Source organism: Serinus canaria, chromosome 4 (genome assembly GCF_022539315.1).
Source record: "Serinus canaria isolate serCan28SL12 chromosome 4, serCan2020, whole genome shotgun sequence".
Taxonomy (NCBI): Eukaryota; Metazoa; Chordata; class Aves; order Passeriformes; family Fringillidae; genus Serinus; species Serinus canaria.
This window is the reverse complement of record NC_066317.1, coordinates 56,007,328-56,023,980: the sequence shown is the minus strand read 5'-3', so window position 1 is coordinate 56,023,980 and position 16,653 is coordinate 56,007,328. Positions and strand designations below refer to the sequence as shown.

Genomic DNA, 16,653 nt, shown 5'->3' with positions numbered 1-16,653 from the left:
AATTTGATGCACAGCCAGCCATGCATGTGCAACTGTCCCTAAGAGCCAAGCCTCAGTAAAGCTGGTGTGCCTACAATCTTGAAACAAAAATAGCTGTCAAATCAAAACTAATTTGCCACAAAAGAAAGCACAGATCCACAGTTAGAGAATACCAAACTAGTTTGAGTTCAAAATTGCTTAAAAAATAGGGACTTGAGTTTATAAAAGAAAAGTGTATTTTTAATCTCTCTAATATAATTTAATAATGGATGAATTGATTTTCTTTAAGGCTGAAGGTGGGGATAGGGTTGGGGGAAGAAAAAATAGAGGTAATATCAATTCTTGAGAGGGAAAAAAGTTTTAAAGTCTGTCAGCAACTGAAAAAGGGGAAGGAAACACAGTTATATAGCAGACTGCTGCTATCACACGTGACACGAAAAATATATAGTTTACGTGCCCTGGACCAGGGTTTCATTTTACCTTATTTTAGTGAATTAAATCATGTACTACAAAGGAATTTGGAACTGAATGAAAGGAACAAGATTGATATCAGGATGAAAAGGAATGCTGTATTAATTCAAGTTCAGACATTAAAGACAAAACTAAAATTGAACTACATAGTGTTCTAGTATTTCTGGACTAGATGAAATTGTATATTAAAACCTTTATCACAGCCAAATGGAGTTGGGAGTAATTAATTTTCAATAGATGCAACAAAATGGCCAACATGTACTTTGAGGTACCCAGTGAACTGCATCAATGGAGTTGACTCAGAAGCAGCCATTGGACAGACAGCTGTGCACTGGTGCTTCTCTGCACATGTTCCTGTACTACATTCAAAATGGGAAGCTAAGACTAGCCCAAGTCACAGATAAGAAGCAGATGTTTGAAGCTGAATGGTGTGCAAAAGGTAACACTGATAATGAAGGAATAGCACTTTCCTGACCCTGGAGTCAAGGCACAAGCCTCTTTGGCTGAAGGAACACTTATGTGTGCAGTTTTTTCTGGAGCAGAGCTATGGAAGAGACAACACCCAGACTCTGCATGTGATAGTGCCCTTCAGCAGCAAAATTTTCTCAACCACTGACTGTTGATTCATATATCTTGGCTGGGTGGCAGCAAGGAAACAGCCCTACACAGAGTAACCAAAGGTTGCAGGTGATGCCATGTGCTGTGGCAGTATCTCCTCAGCAGCACAGAGCTTGCTTGCAGTCCTTCTCTTGGCTTTCTCATACAAAATAAAATCAAGATTCCAACACTTTCAATGACCTGAAACAGATCCTTCAAAGAAGAGCATATCTGGAACAATGGACCTGCACTAGCACTTTTTCCTGCACAAGCAGAGCTGGACACCAGTGTCCTTCAGGGGCCAGAATATTCCCAGCAGTTCAGTAGGAAAGTTGTTCAAACTCCACAAAAACAAAGGAATATTATAAATCTTAATAATTCTGTTCCAAATCCTATACATATACCTATAAACTGTCCTCTTTGATGTAAACTTTTTACTGTACCTATGTATTGAGTTCATGTGTCTTGAAAAATCCTAAGCAAATATTTCACAGAGACCACTTCCTGTGAAAATAAGGGGAGAAGAAACAAGAAATGCAAGGTACTGCTTACACTGCTATATGCACCAGAATGAACTTAAAATATGATGGTATAAAACCTATATGGATCAGAAGAGTGGAACAGCAAAATGTCAGCAACATTTTAAAGGTAATATAATTTGGAGTGCAGAATTCAATATGATAAAGAATGATATTCACTGTAAAATATCTGAGCCTTCCCATACACAGCAGACTTTAAAAAAAAAAATCATGGCTGCATTAATTTAAGGAAACTTTCAGTATGGAATTGGGAATAGTATCTCAGTGTCCAGAATCAGCTTTTGGGTCTATTTCTACTAATCATGGTGCTGCAGCTGACCCAGTTTAAATGTATTTCTATAAAGATTCTATAATTTTTGGTGATGTTGCATGTTGTGTTCTCCTAAGCCATTTAAAATATTGCAGTACAGTAAATACCTAGTGCCTAAAAATAAGGTACATCATGTGGAACAGCTCTACTGCATCATAGAAATACAATGTAAAAGTCTAAATAAAGTTTTATTTGTACATTAAACACAAGCATGCACATTTTGTGTAATAGAACTCACACTATATAAGGACACATGTTTGTGTATTTGACTGTGTTCTATTTGGGCATGCATACAGGTCTGCAAGATTAAATTTTTGGGTAGAGGAGCAAATATTTTATTATCTGAACTTAAAAAAGATCATCTGCCCCTGCAAGCCCTGTCCTGACAATGTTCTAAAGCCATGAAGTATTCAACACTACTAACTGCACTGGTAAGAGTAAATGCAAAATACAAAATTTATAAATTATTATAAAGTCATCCTAATATGCATAAACTTCCCAGAACAATTAGGAATTTTGTTCTGGATCACCTATACCTGAAGATTTAAATGGGAAGAAAAAAATCTGGCCCATAGTTTAGTTACTCAGTGCTCTATAAAAGGAAATTTATTTTTAAGACCTTCAGGCAATCCATGTGCTTGGAAGTGCTATAGTTTATACAAATTGTGGATAAAACTACTATACTTAATTAAATGTCTCTCTGTTTTAGAAATGAGACAACAATATGGAAATATCCTCTGCCACAAAACTTCTGTATTTTTTATGGTGTTGCTTAGGTAATTCATAAAGTGAGGTGCTTCACTTCTGAAAAAGAAAGAACATGAATGTAACAAAAGAAAAGGAAAAGAATGAAAAATGCAGAAAAAAACTTCTTGACTACTAAGGGAAACATGAATATTCTCATCCAGTCTTGTTTCTTACAGGAACTCTGTAATTATGTTAGGACATTTTTCTGAAAGAATAAAACATATATTAACTTATCATCTTAAAAATCACTTGATAACATTAAGACTTGAAGCACTAACCACTGGATATTTTCAATTTCATGGAAAAAAATCTAAAAGACCTCTAGTAGAGTAACACTTTTATTTCTCAATAAAAGAAAATTAATTTAACATACTGACAACATTTGAATCCAAACACAGTCATTCAGCAAAACAGAAAAAGTACTGACCAATTCCTCACCATTGCCATTACACTATGCACACAAAACAATTAAGACATTATTTAACCTGAATTTTAAAATAGTGTAAAACTGGTTAGTATTTTGATGTAAAAAGCTATTAACTTCCATTATTTAACATGAATTTCCTTCATTTTATCAACATCACCTCCTGCAGAAAGAACTGAATGCTACATAATTTGAACCAACTAGGTGAACAAAAGCCAACCACAACAAAGGGATTATTTGCATTGATCAGGGGCAAAGCCCATAAATCACTGTGATTCTCTCATGTTCATTTTACCCTTATTCTTTCTCCTTCTGAACGGACCCAAGACACCCCTAATGTGTCATGTCCTGTGATATTAAGATTTCTCCCAAAGAGGGCTTATCACTTAAATTGTTTAGCAGAACCAATCTGATTGACTGGAGTTTCAGAAATTGCAATAAGGGGTTCCATAAAATTACACAATATTCACATTAGGAGTTAGTAGCCCTTATTACATGAGCAGCCCTTTTCCATGTACCACTTCACAGACACAGGGTCTCCCATATTGATTTGTACAACATTCTTTGTTACAAGCAGAAGAAATCTGAGATCTCCCTTTGCAAGATATCTGAAATCTTACATTGTTTGTTAGGATGGCTGAGAAAGAGGCTGATGAAACAGTTTTCATGATAAACTTTTCCACCTAACTGATGTTGTGCGTGTGCACTCAGGCAACACCCACACACGTTGCATGTGGCTGGCACCGTTCAGTGAAACCTTCTTTTGTAGTTTGAAGGTATTGATAACTCAGAGGTGCAGGAACACTAAGCTAACTAACAAGACTGAAGCTGGCAGAGGTGAAAGTCTAATTCATACCTGCTAATTGCAAATCAGGAACTATTCCTTTAACACCTGTCAGTAACATGGAGAAAAATAAAAATGCTCTTTCAAAGGAAATTGGTGGAAGATGCACGTGCAAAGTCTTGCTTAGCCAGCAGTGTTAGAAAAGCATTATTTCTACTACTCAAAATTAGAAATAGTAAGGTGTTTTTAATCACAAGAAGTTTAGCATCCAAGATAAGTAAGTTGTTCCAGAACTGGTTATGATGGCTGAGACTGAACTGAATAGGGGACTGAAAGCTGGCACCAGCTCTGGGACTGGTGACTTCAGGGAAACAGAGTGAAGGTCAGACAGCCCCCTGATTACAGGAGGCTCCACAGCCTCCCCAGGGAATCTCTTCAAGCACCTCATTTTTATCACAGGTAAGAGTGAACCCCTCTTTTTTTTTTCATATATATATATTTTTTTTTTCCTAATTGCGATTTAAGGCCTGCATCTCTTCTCCTGCTCATCATGGCTATGGAAACAGACCACATGCCTTTTCTTGATATGTTCTGGTATTATGTCCCATGTTCCTCTTTCCTTTTTTCCATGTCTTCTGCAGACTGACTGACTCAAATTCTTCAATTTTTCAAAGTAAGTTTATTTCAAGACTTTTGCTTTGCCCTCTACACTCTCCAATCAGACCACATGTTTCTCTACAAATGCCATCCAAAACATGCATTCAGTACAGACAAAGAAAAGGCAATCCCAGTTAGTAGGAGAGATCCAGCTGGTGCTTTAGAATGCTGGATTCACCACAGCTCAATTGATGGGGAGAAAATACATAAAAGAACTATGCATGAAAATTAAGAATCTGTTAAAGAGGCTTCCTAAGATATCTAAAAGATGCAACTATAAGGTAAAAAATAAAACAACTTTATAAAACAAATAATAAAAAATAAAAAATAAAACAACTTAATAAAACAAAAAAAGAAGGAAAACAAAGGCAATAATTAGAAGGGGAAAAATCCTGATAATTATGATGCCTTCTAGAAAATGAAAACAAAGATAAGAAAAGGAAAAATGTTCTGTAAAAACATATTATGAAATATAAAATATTAGAATGAGATGCTGAAGTTGGCAGTTAAAAATTCATATCCATAAAAACTATCGAAAATAAGACCTTGAAATTTATCAAACCTTAATTTATTTTAAGAACAGAAAAACTTTCAACATATAAGAAGCTTTTTTGTTCTACTTTTGGAAAGAATGTTGATGTTGAGTGAAAAGTGCTTTCTAGTCCTTTGGCAACTAAGATGGATCTTAAATAGTATCTATGAGAAGTAAATGTTTTGAAATTAGCTGTTCTAAGGGTTTTTTCCCCATTTCTATCTGGTGTTATAAAATATTAATTAAAGAAATAAAAGAACTACTGAGGGAATTTTGAAAATCTGCTTCTTCTGAGCTGATATTTAAGGGACACTATAGAGTTAGGGAACAGCAAAACATAACACACTTGCTTGATATTAATCCAGACAAAATAGTGAAAAAAATTATAGAGGATTTAACTGACAAAGATTGAAGTGAAAGGGATGTAATTAATGCCAGTCAACATGGGTTTATGCAAAATAGCTCTTGTCAAACAAATCTTGTTTTATTCTTTGATGAGCTTACAAAAGTTTGGGTGATAAAGATAAGTGCATGGCTGTAATACACTTAGACACCTGTAAAGCATTCAACCTTCTAGTGCATCACTTACATTCTTTCTAAAGCTAATTAATATACAATTTCCATAGAGCATATGTAAAATTGATTGAGAACTCTTTAAAACATCAATTTTAGGAAGTAATTGTTAATTAGAAATCATTAGCTGGAGGATGGAGGGGCTAGTGGTGATCCAGGAAATTGTGGACCTTTTTCATCTGATTTTAATGAAATTTTTCCCTATGTTCTGAAATTAAATTCAAAACTATTGCCAAGAAACTTTGAAAAAACCCAAAACTAGAATAGTGGTACATAAAGATGAATACCAGGGAGTCATACAAAATAAGCTGTCTTACAAAGCCAGGCCAATTTACCGTGTTGTATCTGAATGCTCAAATGATGTTTAATGACTATGATTTCTAGGGGGAAAAAAATAAAGGGAAAAATAAAGAAGATGTTCCTGGAAATAAAACAATCTCTTTCTCTAGGCAAATTTAATTTTCTCTCTAAGACTTATAGGAGAGAAGCTAGATGAGAGTTTTAGAGAAACCTGGGGTGATAATGGAGCTTGCTGGCCCCTCAAACCATCTTTTTGAAAATAGTTATGCAAGTGGGTAATGTGTAATGAACTTTCCCTGTTTATTCCCAAACTATGCTTATAAGAAATACCCACTAGATGTAGCTTCTCACCATTCATCCCTGCAATTTTTTTCAATAAAGGGCTATAATGTTACCTGCACTGCACAGGTTACAAAAACAGGGACAAATTCACAATGAATCTCTTGCAGCTTCCTTGCTGTGTATTAATTGAATAATTTGTAGTAAAATCTAAAATACACTTATGCAAAATATTCTAAAGGCACACAGAAAAACTTAGATAAGTCCTTCTTTCCTTCCTTCCTTCCTTCCTTCCTTCCTTCCTTCCTTCCTTCCTTCCTTCCTTCCTTCCTTCCTTCCTTCCTTCCTTCCTTCCTTCCTTCCTTCCTTCCTCCTTCCTTCCTTCCTTCCTTCCTTCCTTCCTCCCTTCCTCCCTTCCTCCCTTCCTCCCTTCCTCCCTTCCTCCCTTCCTCCCTTCCTCCCTTCCTCCCTTCCTTCTCCTTTCTTTCAATGAAAAAAAACCAGAGTTCATGAGCCGAGTAGAGAAAAAGCAAAAAAAGGTATAAAATTCAAAGCATGTTATAGTTACCTTGTACATTCCAAACACAAACTGCAGTAGAAATTATAACAGAAAATACATATTCAATTATCAGCTACAGATTCAGAGCAACAATAAAACTGAAATCACTATATTTTCCTAAGGATAGGGAGAGCAAAGAGCTCAAATTGTTCCTTTTGAAATTTCTACTGTGTAACATTATGCAATGCCATATAAAATTGGGTGATGAAAGCCTATCAAAAGTGCCTGAAATTCTCAATATATTCTACATCTATAAGCTTAAATAAATCCATTTTGAGGACTCCATCATATCTACCACACATGAAATTTTTTTACAGCTACAAATGTAATAGCTCATGCTTTTGCTTCCTCACAGCTTTATAGTTCCTCCATGGACAGAAATCATTTAGTGAACAGAAGAGAAACGTAGACAAGCTCTAATTTTCTGTACAGTGGCAACTGCATTCATTATGCATTAAAAAAGCCCTTTCCCTGAAAGAGTTAACTTTCTAGCTCCTATTCTCTGCAGTGCTGCATAAACACTGCACATTATTCTTACTGAGCATGCTTCATCTTTCCTGTCTCCACAGTCTTGGGCTGTCAATCACCTGTCAGTCCCTACCACATCAGCACAGTGTGCATCACCAGGCTGTCAGCACAGCAGCTGATGAGACTCTGCTAAGAGCTGTCAATCAAACTTGTTTCTCTTATCTGTTCGGGAAATATTTTGTCTCTGAGAAACAAAGAACCTGGGCAACAATGGATCAGAGTCTAGTATTTACTCTTTTACAGGGATAGAAACCTCTTAACAGGAAATGAATGCTTTATCCAAAACAAGGAAACAAAAATTCTGCTTCATTAGGCATATTTTCTTTTTTCGATTCTGTTTAAATCCTATTTATTTCTTGAACAATCAAATCAGGGCATAATATATTAGAGCAAATTTCTTTTTGCTCTCACTGTAGGATGAACTTCATGTGTTTACATCGTAGTTTCTGTTGACTATAATTCAGTGCAGTGTAAGACAGGTAGCATCTCTACTTTTAGGCATCTTTCCTTGTCTTTAAGCATTGGAATGTGTGAGGTTTCTCTCCATCTCAGGGTAGCCAAGCTACCCTGAAAAGCCAGACAAGAGAAATGCATAATTTACATCTTTAACTTAAAATATATCTTTATTTTTTGCAGCATTTTCACTAAAATCTCAACATAGAATTCAGTAATATAAGTAGGGTTCATAGATAATAGCAGACCAAAAGAATAGCTGAGGGGTATAAGCAAGTAGGAGAGAAACATATTTTCAGTGTCTGTTTGAAAGAAGATAATATCTTCTTTCTGGAATGCTGTGCCAGGGAGAAAGGATTGCAGAAGGTAAAGTTCTTGCATGTACAGAAATCAAATACTGAAGAAAGACAAAAGGAGCTGCAAAGATGAGCACAGCAGCTATTTCTGGTCTGACACAGAATCTCTGCAAGAAAAAGTTAAGCTGGGCTTTCAAGTCACATCTATCCAAGGCAGAATATTGTTCTGCACAGATAACTAGGTCTAGGTCTAACAAACCTGGCAATCAAATTAATTAAAACAGGTGGATCACTGAACTAACAAACCTCTGCTCTTCCCAGGGCAATAGTAAGTATCTTTCCATGCTGTGCCATGCAGATCCAGGGACTTTTAGAGCTGCCCCAGTATTAGTACTCAGTGCTGCCTGACGTGAAGCAAAGTAAACATAACCCAGTGACTTAAAATCCCCATTTTGAACCATATCTACTTTTCCCTACAAATGAAAGAATCTCAGAGCTGGCAGGTGAAGAGAAACATTGAGAACAGCAAAGGGAAGAAAACTGCTTTTCTCAGTATAGAGAGGAGTGCTGTAAAACATGGGAATATGAATGAAACACCTAAAAATATTTTGTGTTCTTCATAAAGTTTAAGTTTTGGGCCACAAAAGTAAATAAGCAACTTTGTTTTCTGAGACAACAACAAAAAAAAAAGGTGAGTTCACAATCCTTATAATCTCTTGGACAAAACAGTATATTAAAGTTAAACCAAAAAGAGAGGCAATTAAAAGTAATTTTTTAAAAAAATCTTCTACCATTTACAGAAACACTGATTTACAGGCCTGCTCTGAACATTTGCATTGGCTGTGGAATTGGACTCTTCAGGTAAGAGCAGAGGGCAGAGAGAGCCAGCTGGGAAACAGGCTATGATATGAAACTCACAGAAAGTAAAAGTCTACAGCAACCAAGAGAATAAAGCCCCAAAGAAATTTGGGAACTGCAGTCAAGATTAGTTCCCAGCAGCCTCCCACAAAATTCTCAAGGGGCTTTGAAGAAGGAACCTGGGGCAAAACAGAGTGCTTCTTTATGTCTCTGATGGCTTAAAACAAGTTCTAAATAGCCCCTGAGAAGAAGGAGGGAGATGGACTGGGAATTGCCATAACCCAGAGAAAAATGAAGCCATGGACAGCAAAAAGTTTTTGTCCTTTCCACACACACACACACACACACACATGCAATGGGTTTTTTTGAATTTGTTTGCTCCAAAAGAGAATATTTTAGTTCTCAGAAGAGGGAAAACATTGCCCAAAGGAAAAAAAAATAAGGTGGTGGCCACAATCAATGTCAGAGATGGAAGCAAAGCTCTCACAGGCTGAAGCAAGACAAAGGCAGGCAATTTTGACCTGAATCCTAGAGCAAAGGCAAGAGGTCGGCATCTTTCATCACTTTCAACTTTATAAACAACTTCTCAAAGGATGCCTTTTTCTCCTTTCCTGGGCCTTATCTTGGTTCCCTCCATTACTGTCTGTGCCTACAAGAATAAGAACAAACAATTTGTCTTTTTCCTCTCTGCCAGTTCCAATGTGTTTAATGCCCTGTCCATCCTAAAGAGCATACTCTCTAGTCAAGGAGGCAGGTGTCCTGCTGGGGACAGCACAGATGAAGAAAAGGGCAATTTTTTTTACCACTTTCAGAACCCCATCTTTGGTGCTGCAACCACATGCCATACTCACCTAACAGGAGCCACAGCCCCTGGTCAGAAATTCCACCCACTTGGAATAGAGGTTCTGGGTGTCATAGTGGTTCTTGGGAGATGCCAAGAGCATCCATAAGAGAACAGCAGAGCATGAGTACAGCTTGGGCAAGCAAAACAGAGAGCTGTAAGGGGAGCAGACTTCTCTGTTCTCAACTCCTGGAGGTGGTTTTGGACACAAAGTTCCCAGTTAGGAAGAGAGAGATACTCTTAGCATGCAGCCTTCACTCTGCAGCCACCACAAGCAAGGCCAAAGGTGTCCCCAAGCCGGGACTTGGACAGCACAGAGGCCTCAAGACTGCTCCCAAAGCCTTCTCAGAAGGCAATGGAAGTCTCAAACTGGAACAGCCACAAGCATGCTCTTCAGAGTTTCACTGAGTTGGAATACTGCTCATGTCAAAAGGCATCACTGATACTGTGGTTCAGTAACTATTGATCTACTATTAACGATTCACTAGTTAGTAAATATTAACTAACAAAGGAAAGGAAAACAATTACCAGCAAAAAGCCTTAAATGCAGAGCTTCAATTCCAGATGCTGAGAATAATCCAATCAGTTTGTGCAGAGGGCAGAAATTAAAACCAGAGGAAACATTCTGTGTGCTAGTCACTTTTAAAAGCATGACTGCAGTAAATTGATCTTTCAGTCATTCTTATCAGTGACAATGCTAAGAATCCCAGTATTACCTCATGCCAAACTGTCCCAGTTGCAGACATTACAACCATTATCAAGCATTTGTGACAACAGGAGTATTTTACACGTTGACAAATTCTTTCATATGCAGCACTGTTTTCCAGAATCACAACTCCCTCTGATCTAACTGGACATTAATTGCTTTTTTGCTGATGTATCTGTGCCTTCTGGACTGATAACACAACTAGCAAATCTGATATCTGACAAGTTGACTCAACCTAATCAGGACAGATCAGCTGTTACCAACGTTGCTATAGGCTGTAATTTGAGGACCTTTAGAGAGTTATCACTTGCTTTGAAAGGCAAGAAACTGTAATTCTGTCAACACTAATCCCAGAAACGTGCATTCAAAGTGGTTGTTATTTTTTTTCCAGAAGAAGGTAACACTTGTCAAATAAATACCTGAGATAACTGATGATAGGAATTAGAAGTATGTGAGTGATAGGCTGACAATCAGTCACTCATGAAAAAGAAGAACCTCAAAAGATTCAGAACATTAAGTAGAGAGCACAATCTGTCACCATGAAGCAGGGGTCACTCTGAATGGAGTCAAACAATTGGCAATGCAGTTTTTCAATGTTTACTTCTCTCTCTGTTGCTTGGTGCTAAAGCTGAGTGAATTATTCACTTCAAATGATTTGTTCAATGAATTTTATCCCTTTTTGCTGTTCAATATGTGCAGGCAATGGATTCCAATATCATCAGATTTATTCACTGCTTCACTTTTATTCAAGCTTTCACTTAGTGCTCAATTGAGAATATTCTACCCTTCCACTGCTGCTCAGACAGCATCCAAGGCTGGTCCTTAACGTGGGCAAGCAGCATAGATCCACACAGTTGATGGAATAACACTTATCTACATCAGCAAGGATATAGATTTTATTTGCTGTTTTTCTGATCCCTCTTTACTTTTGGAAGCCCTACCAGCAATAATACTGATATTTGCCATAAAGTTCCCTTTCTGTGAACAATTTTGCCCACAAGACTCAACACTTGAATTTTTGCAGACGACAAATTACCAAAGAGTGCAAGCACAGCCACAAAGCACATTAATTTAAAAAAAAAATCCAAATATTATATTTTATTATTTGCTTCATTCCACTAGAAAATAACTTATTTGCATGTAATAAAACTCAGAGGAATTCCACAAAAAATGGATTCCCAATTCATGGAATTCTTAATTGTAACTTAATAGTCACTGAATATACACAAGTGACTTTGTCATTGCCAAGTTGCATCTGTCTTGTACAGATAAACTGTTTTTCAAAACTCATACTTAACATTAGAACAAAAAAGTATACATTTCTTACTGTATCGCTTTGGTCCATCTTCCAAACAAAATGAAAGTGTTAAGGTTGCATCATCTTCAAAAAATTCAGTTGCAAAGGCATCCCACCAGAGGTTGTCACTATCCTAGGAAGCAACAGATCATTCACTTAACAGGAGGCAAAATGAAAATATGTTCATCTGTTGTAAAAGAAATTCAACAGGATCACACCTAGTTTGGCTCCTTCACCTATGGTTTTGGGGTACAGATGTCTATATGATATTTCAAACTAATTTTTCCTAGATAAAGTTCTAGTTCTAATTTAGGAAAAAAAAACCTGAAGTGTTTAATTTACTGTGTAATAAACTTTGATTTTATCCAGCATACTAAATATGTAAAACCTTTCTTTTTCATAACATTTTTTCTCCAAGTGTTAGATATGGTTTTATACATCTGTTGCAAATAAAGCAGTTATGAGTTTTCCCTCCTTTTCTGGGCTGTGTGTCTCAAATGCTTGGTCCTGGTAATGAAAAATCCCTCCATGCTTAATTCTATAATGTCACATAACCTCATCATCAGCACAAGGTGACAAGAAAGTTATTTAGAAACTGAATATAATGGCTATTCTACTCCAATGCATTGAATATAAATACAATACTTCAGGTTGAATAAATACTGGCTAATTACTTAAATGTAATTGCTGGGCAAAATCTTTACTTTTAAGTAGGATACAAGAAGTGAAAAAAAAAAGTTATGACTTGTGCATACTTAGACTCATGGTAATACACATAGCAGGAACAGGGCAATTATGAAAATAGTGAACAATGCAAACACATACCAACACAGGTAGTTTCTTGACAATTGAATCAGGCATTTTCAGACCTGGATGATCAACAACAGGCACCCAAACCTCAATGGCTAGCACCTGAGCAAGTGAAGTGGTCCAGCTTGCAAGGGTTTTGCAGCAGTTGGGCAGCACAAAACCCACCAAATGTTTCCTTCAAAAGCTATGGATATATTTAATTGCTGGATTAGAAATTTTTGGTTCAGTCTCTTCTGCTCCTTTGAGGCCCCTGGACTTGTAGAACACAAGGTCAGTAACAAAGCTGGAAATACACTTCTGAAGATGCCCTGGCTGCACTCCTCAGAGCCACTCTATCCCATCACAGCACCTTCCTTTCCAGTGAGCAAGGCCAGGTTCACTCAGCACAGTGAGGTCTGAGCACCTCTTAATGCCTGAGCAATATAGATTTAAGCCAGAGATGAAGCAAACAAATGTTTTCTTCACATGAAAAAAGATCCTGAGATAAAATGCCAATTTAAAAGAAAATATGCATCTATCATATTCATTATGTCAACATGCAGAGCAATCTGGGGATTTTAGTTCTGCTGCTGTATTTCCTGATGATGATGTTACTTTTGGATTTCACTCCCAAATGTTAAGCAAGGTATATATCCCTCTCAATTTCACTTTGATTTTTTGTCAAGCATCCAATGGAGAAATGGTAAGGACAGGTTTTAACAATCTGGTTCTTTACAGAGACCCTAGAAAGACTTCTTGTCTGAGTCAGAGCCTGTAATACACTTTCCCTGCCAAGGCTCATCCAACCTGGCAGTGACAGGATCATACAGCCCTGCCATTCAGTCACACAAAGAGGTATCAAAGCTGTCCCCACATCTCAGAAATCTGCTGTCACAGAGAGCTGTTGTTCTTTCCTGGTGTAAACCTGATGACTGTTCCCACATGCCAACACTGCTGTGTTGAGTAGCCAAGCAGCCACAACAGTAAGCATGAAATAGACAGTGGTCAGCATGAAACACACACAGGTGCTCAACACACCCCTGCACAGGGCTCAGCACTCAGCACAGCCTGGGGCTTGCATTACAAGAGTGTTTTGTCCAACAAGTAGCTATGAGCTCCCACTCTGCCATTTGACTAAAGAGAGGCTGCAGCACCATTTAACCTTTTGGACATACTTGTCATAGGGAAGGAAGAGTGGAGGGAGGAATTTCAGCAATGCCACACACCACATTTGCAGCTCTTGTTAATGCACTAGTTGAGTATCACTGGAGCTACTCCTGTAGCATCCAATGACATGGGAACAAAAAGGAGAGCATGGCACAGCCAGGACTTAACTGCATGTGGGAAAGATAGAGAAGAGCAGGGAAAGTGCAGGGCCTCACCTCAAACCACACATATCTGCACTCACGCTGGCTCCCAAGAAGTCTTGAAAGCAAGAAGAATGTGGAAATGGAATTACTGTGGATTCCCTCCCTGGTTAGATGAAATATCCAGACTCTCTCACAGTTTGAGCACAGTCCAAAGTCTTTATCTTAAGCTTTTGCATATTTTAGGTGAGGAAGAAATAAAAATGTAAAATGCAACACCCCACCCCCAGAAAGAAAACCTGACCTTAAAAAAAGAGTATATAAATCCTGTCAAGCTTTGAAATGCTCTGCTGCTTAATTTTCTGCCCCACCCTTGTCACAGGTGGGCCCATCTCATTTCAAAGACAAATGTGAACAAAACCCAGTGAGGTATCCCCAGCCAAACCAAAATAGGATCCAGTTTTTCAAAAAAATCCTTTTTTTTTTTTTTCTTTTTTTTTTTTTTGCAAAAAGGGGATGGTGAAGGCAAGGCTGCCCTCAGGCATCTTTAACTTCTGCTTTGACAGGTTATGGGGGATTTCGCCAGAGTAATTATTTTTCTATTCAACAATAATGAGAAATTACCATGGCAACCTCCCTTTCACGAAGTGCACTCACATGCTCAAACACTGAAATAATGGCCTAAACATAACCAAAAAAATATTAATTCTCTAAAAATATTTTGTATTAAAATAAACTTAAGGAATAGGTCACAGGAGAGAAGAGGGCAGACACAGCCAGCAAGTTGGGTCAGAAGTGAAGGTGCTGTGCTGCTGTGGCCAGGTACCCAAGCAGCAAAACGACTTCTTCCACAACTGCCATTGTTCCCTCTGATCCCCTCCACCCCTGGTATTATTTGTAATTTGAAGCATGGCTCAACTCTGAATAGGGTCTCCAAGTAAATGGAATCCTACTGTTTCAATATTTTTTCCTGACTCTGATTTTCTTTGGCAAAGGTAATCAGATTTTAAGTACAATGATGTTCTTTTTCCCCCTCCATCTATAAGTCCCGTATGTTCACTGTGTGATCTGAGAGTCAAGCTGGGTTCTTCTTTACACCTTACACACTTACATGATTAAGGGTCTGCAAGCTAAATGAGGCTTTTCTACTTGCCTGTGATAGATCTTGAACTGGAATATGAGGCCAACTGAGACTGTGGCATTTTCTTGAAATTCCTTTATTTTTAATGACTTGGAAGGAAGAATGGACTGACATAAAAAGTCAGTACATGAAATCACACTTTAAAGGATGCAGACACCTTGCAGGACAGAAGTGAAATTCAAAATTATTTTGATAGATTGGAGAAATGATCTGAAATGAAGATGAAATTCAATAAGGTGAAGTGACAAAAGTACAAAAACAAAAACAAAATGGGGAATAACTGACTAAGCAGTATTGTAGGAAATGGTCCAGATCATGAAGCAAATATGTCAGCAATCAATTGCTCTTGGAAATAAGGGAAATGTCTTAGATACAATACCCTTCCACTCCAGCAAACACATCTCTGGAAAGACTTCAACTGGAATAGTCTGTCCACTTCTGGAGTATTATGGCCAAATCTGGGCCACCCACTCTTAAAGGAATTAGCTGAGAACCACAGCAATCAATGAGTTTAAAGACATGCAAACAAACCAAAAGACTCAAAGGAAGAACGGTAGAAGGTAGTAGGAACTAGCTGTATTTTGTATAAGACAGAAGAAACTCACAGGGAACATGACGAAAGTCCTCAACTATATGAAAAGATTGCTATAAGGAAGAGTGAACACTTGTCCTTGGTGGCTAACACAGACAGGAGAAGTATTAATTGGTTCAGTTAGCTGCCATTGCAGGTTAAGTGGATTAATGCCCTGTTACAGATTTCTAGGCCAGTGTTTTGCAGAGGGGAAAGAGCTGCAGCGCACAACTGCTGTATTCCCAAGGGGAGTGAGATAGAGATCCTGCTGCCCATGAGCCTCGGGCAGAGCTGCCCCTGTACAGCAGCTCCACAGCTCATGCCCAGTCAGAACCTGAATTTGGTTTCTCCTTCACATTGCTTTTGGCTGCACATGTCTAACATGAAGGTGAAAATATTATATTCAAACAGAGTTATGGAAACAAATAAATACAATTCTGAATACACACAGGAAACACATCTGTTCTGAAGTCAGACTTTTTTTTAATAATCACTTTTTAGGGAAAACCTGAATTTTAAACGTCAGTCTTGGCATTGGACAAGGCAAAAATAAAAAGAGAGTGTGCACTTGGGAGCTTACATTTTTCTTCTGGCATCTGCAACCCTTCCCTATTGACACTTACTATTTTCAGAACTCTATACATCTACATTCCTGTTGGCAACATATATGTGTCTCATATTCTTTTAAGTTAATGTTGCACAAGGAACTGCTGTCTCCCTAAGGAAAGAACGGCATTCCTTCCCTCCTCCTGTTCCCAGCAAATTAAACTACACTTGAGCTTTCAAAATGCAGTTCAAGATAAGATTATGCCATTAAATACACCTGGAAAAACTCCACAGCCATTACAGATTACAAAACTCACAAGTATAAAAAAAAATCTGACATTGAATTTTATACTCAAAGCACATGGAAAAAGCATGAAAAATAAAATGTTCAAATACAAGAAACCAATAATTTTCCCCATTAGTTTTATATTAGACCAGTATTGTCTCTACCTAATATATTTAAGATTCTGACATAAATTGCAAATGAGTAACAAATTAATAGGGATCTTTATATCTTATTTGTGTAGATTTGGAAATCTGAGTACTCATCTGTAGGTCTGGTCCTGCAA

At 37.6% G+C, this 16,653-nt stretch overlaps 1 protein-coding gene across 12 annotated transcripts in view; it reads right to left on the bottom strand.

Moving 5' to 3' along the window:
* The window catches only part of LDB2 (LIM domain binding 2), a 213,532-nt gene that overhangs the window by 129,679 nt on the left and 67,200 nt on the right, over positions 1 to 16,653 (bottom strand). For all 12 annotated transcript variants that reach the window (XM_030239336.1, XM_050973485.1, XM_050973488.1 and 9 more), the window contains one exon: positions 11,761 to 11,863. In XM_030239336.1, coding sequence (XP_030095196.1) covers positions 11,761 to 11,863 — 103 coding nt within the window. The remainder of the gene's footprint in view (positions 1 to 11,760; positions 11,864 to 16,653) is intronic.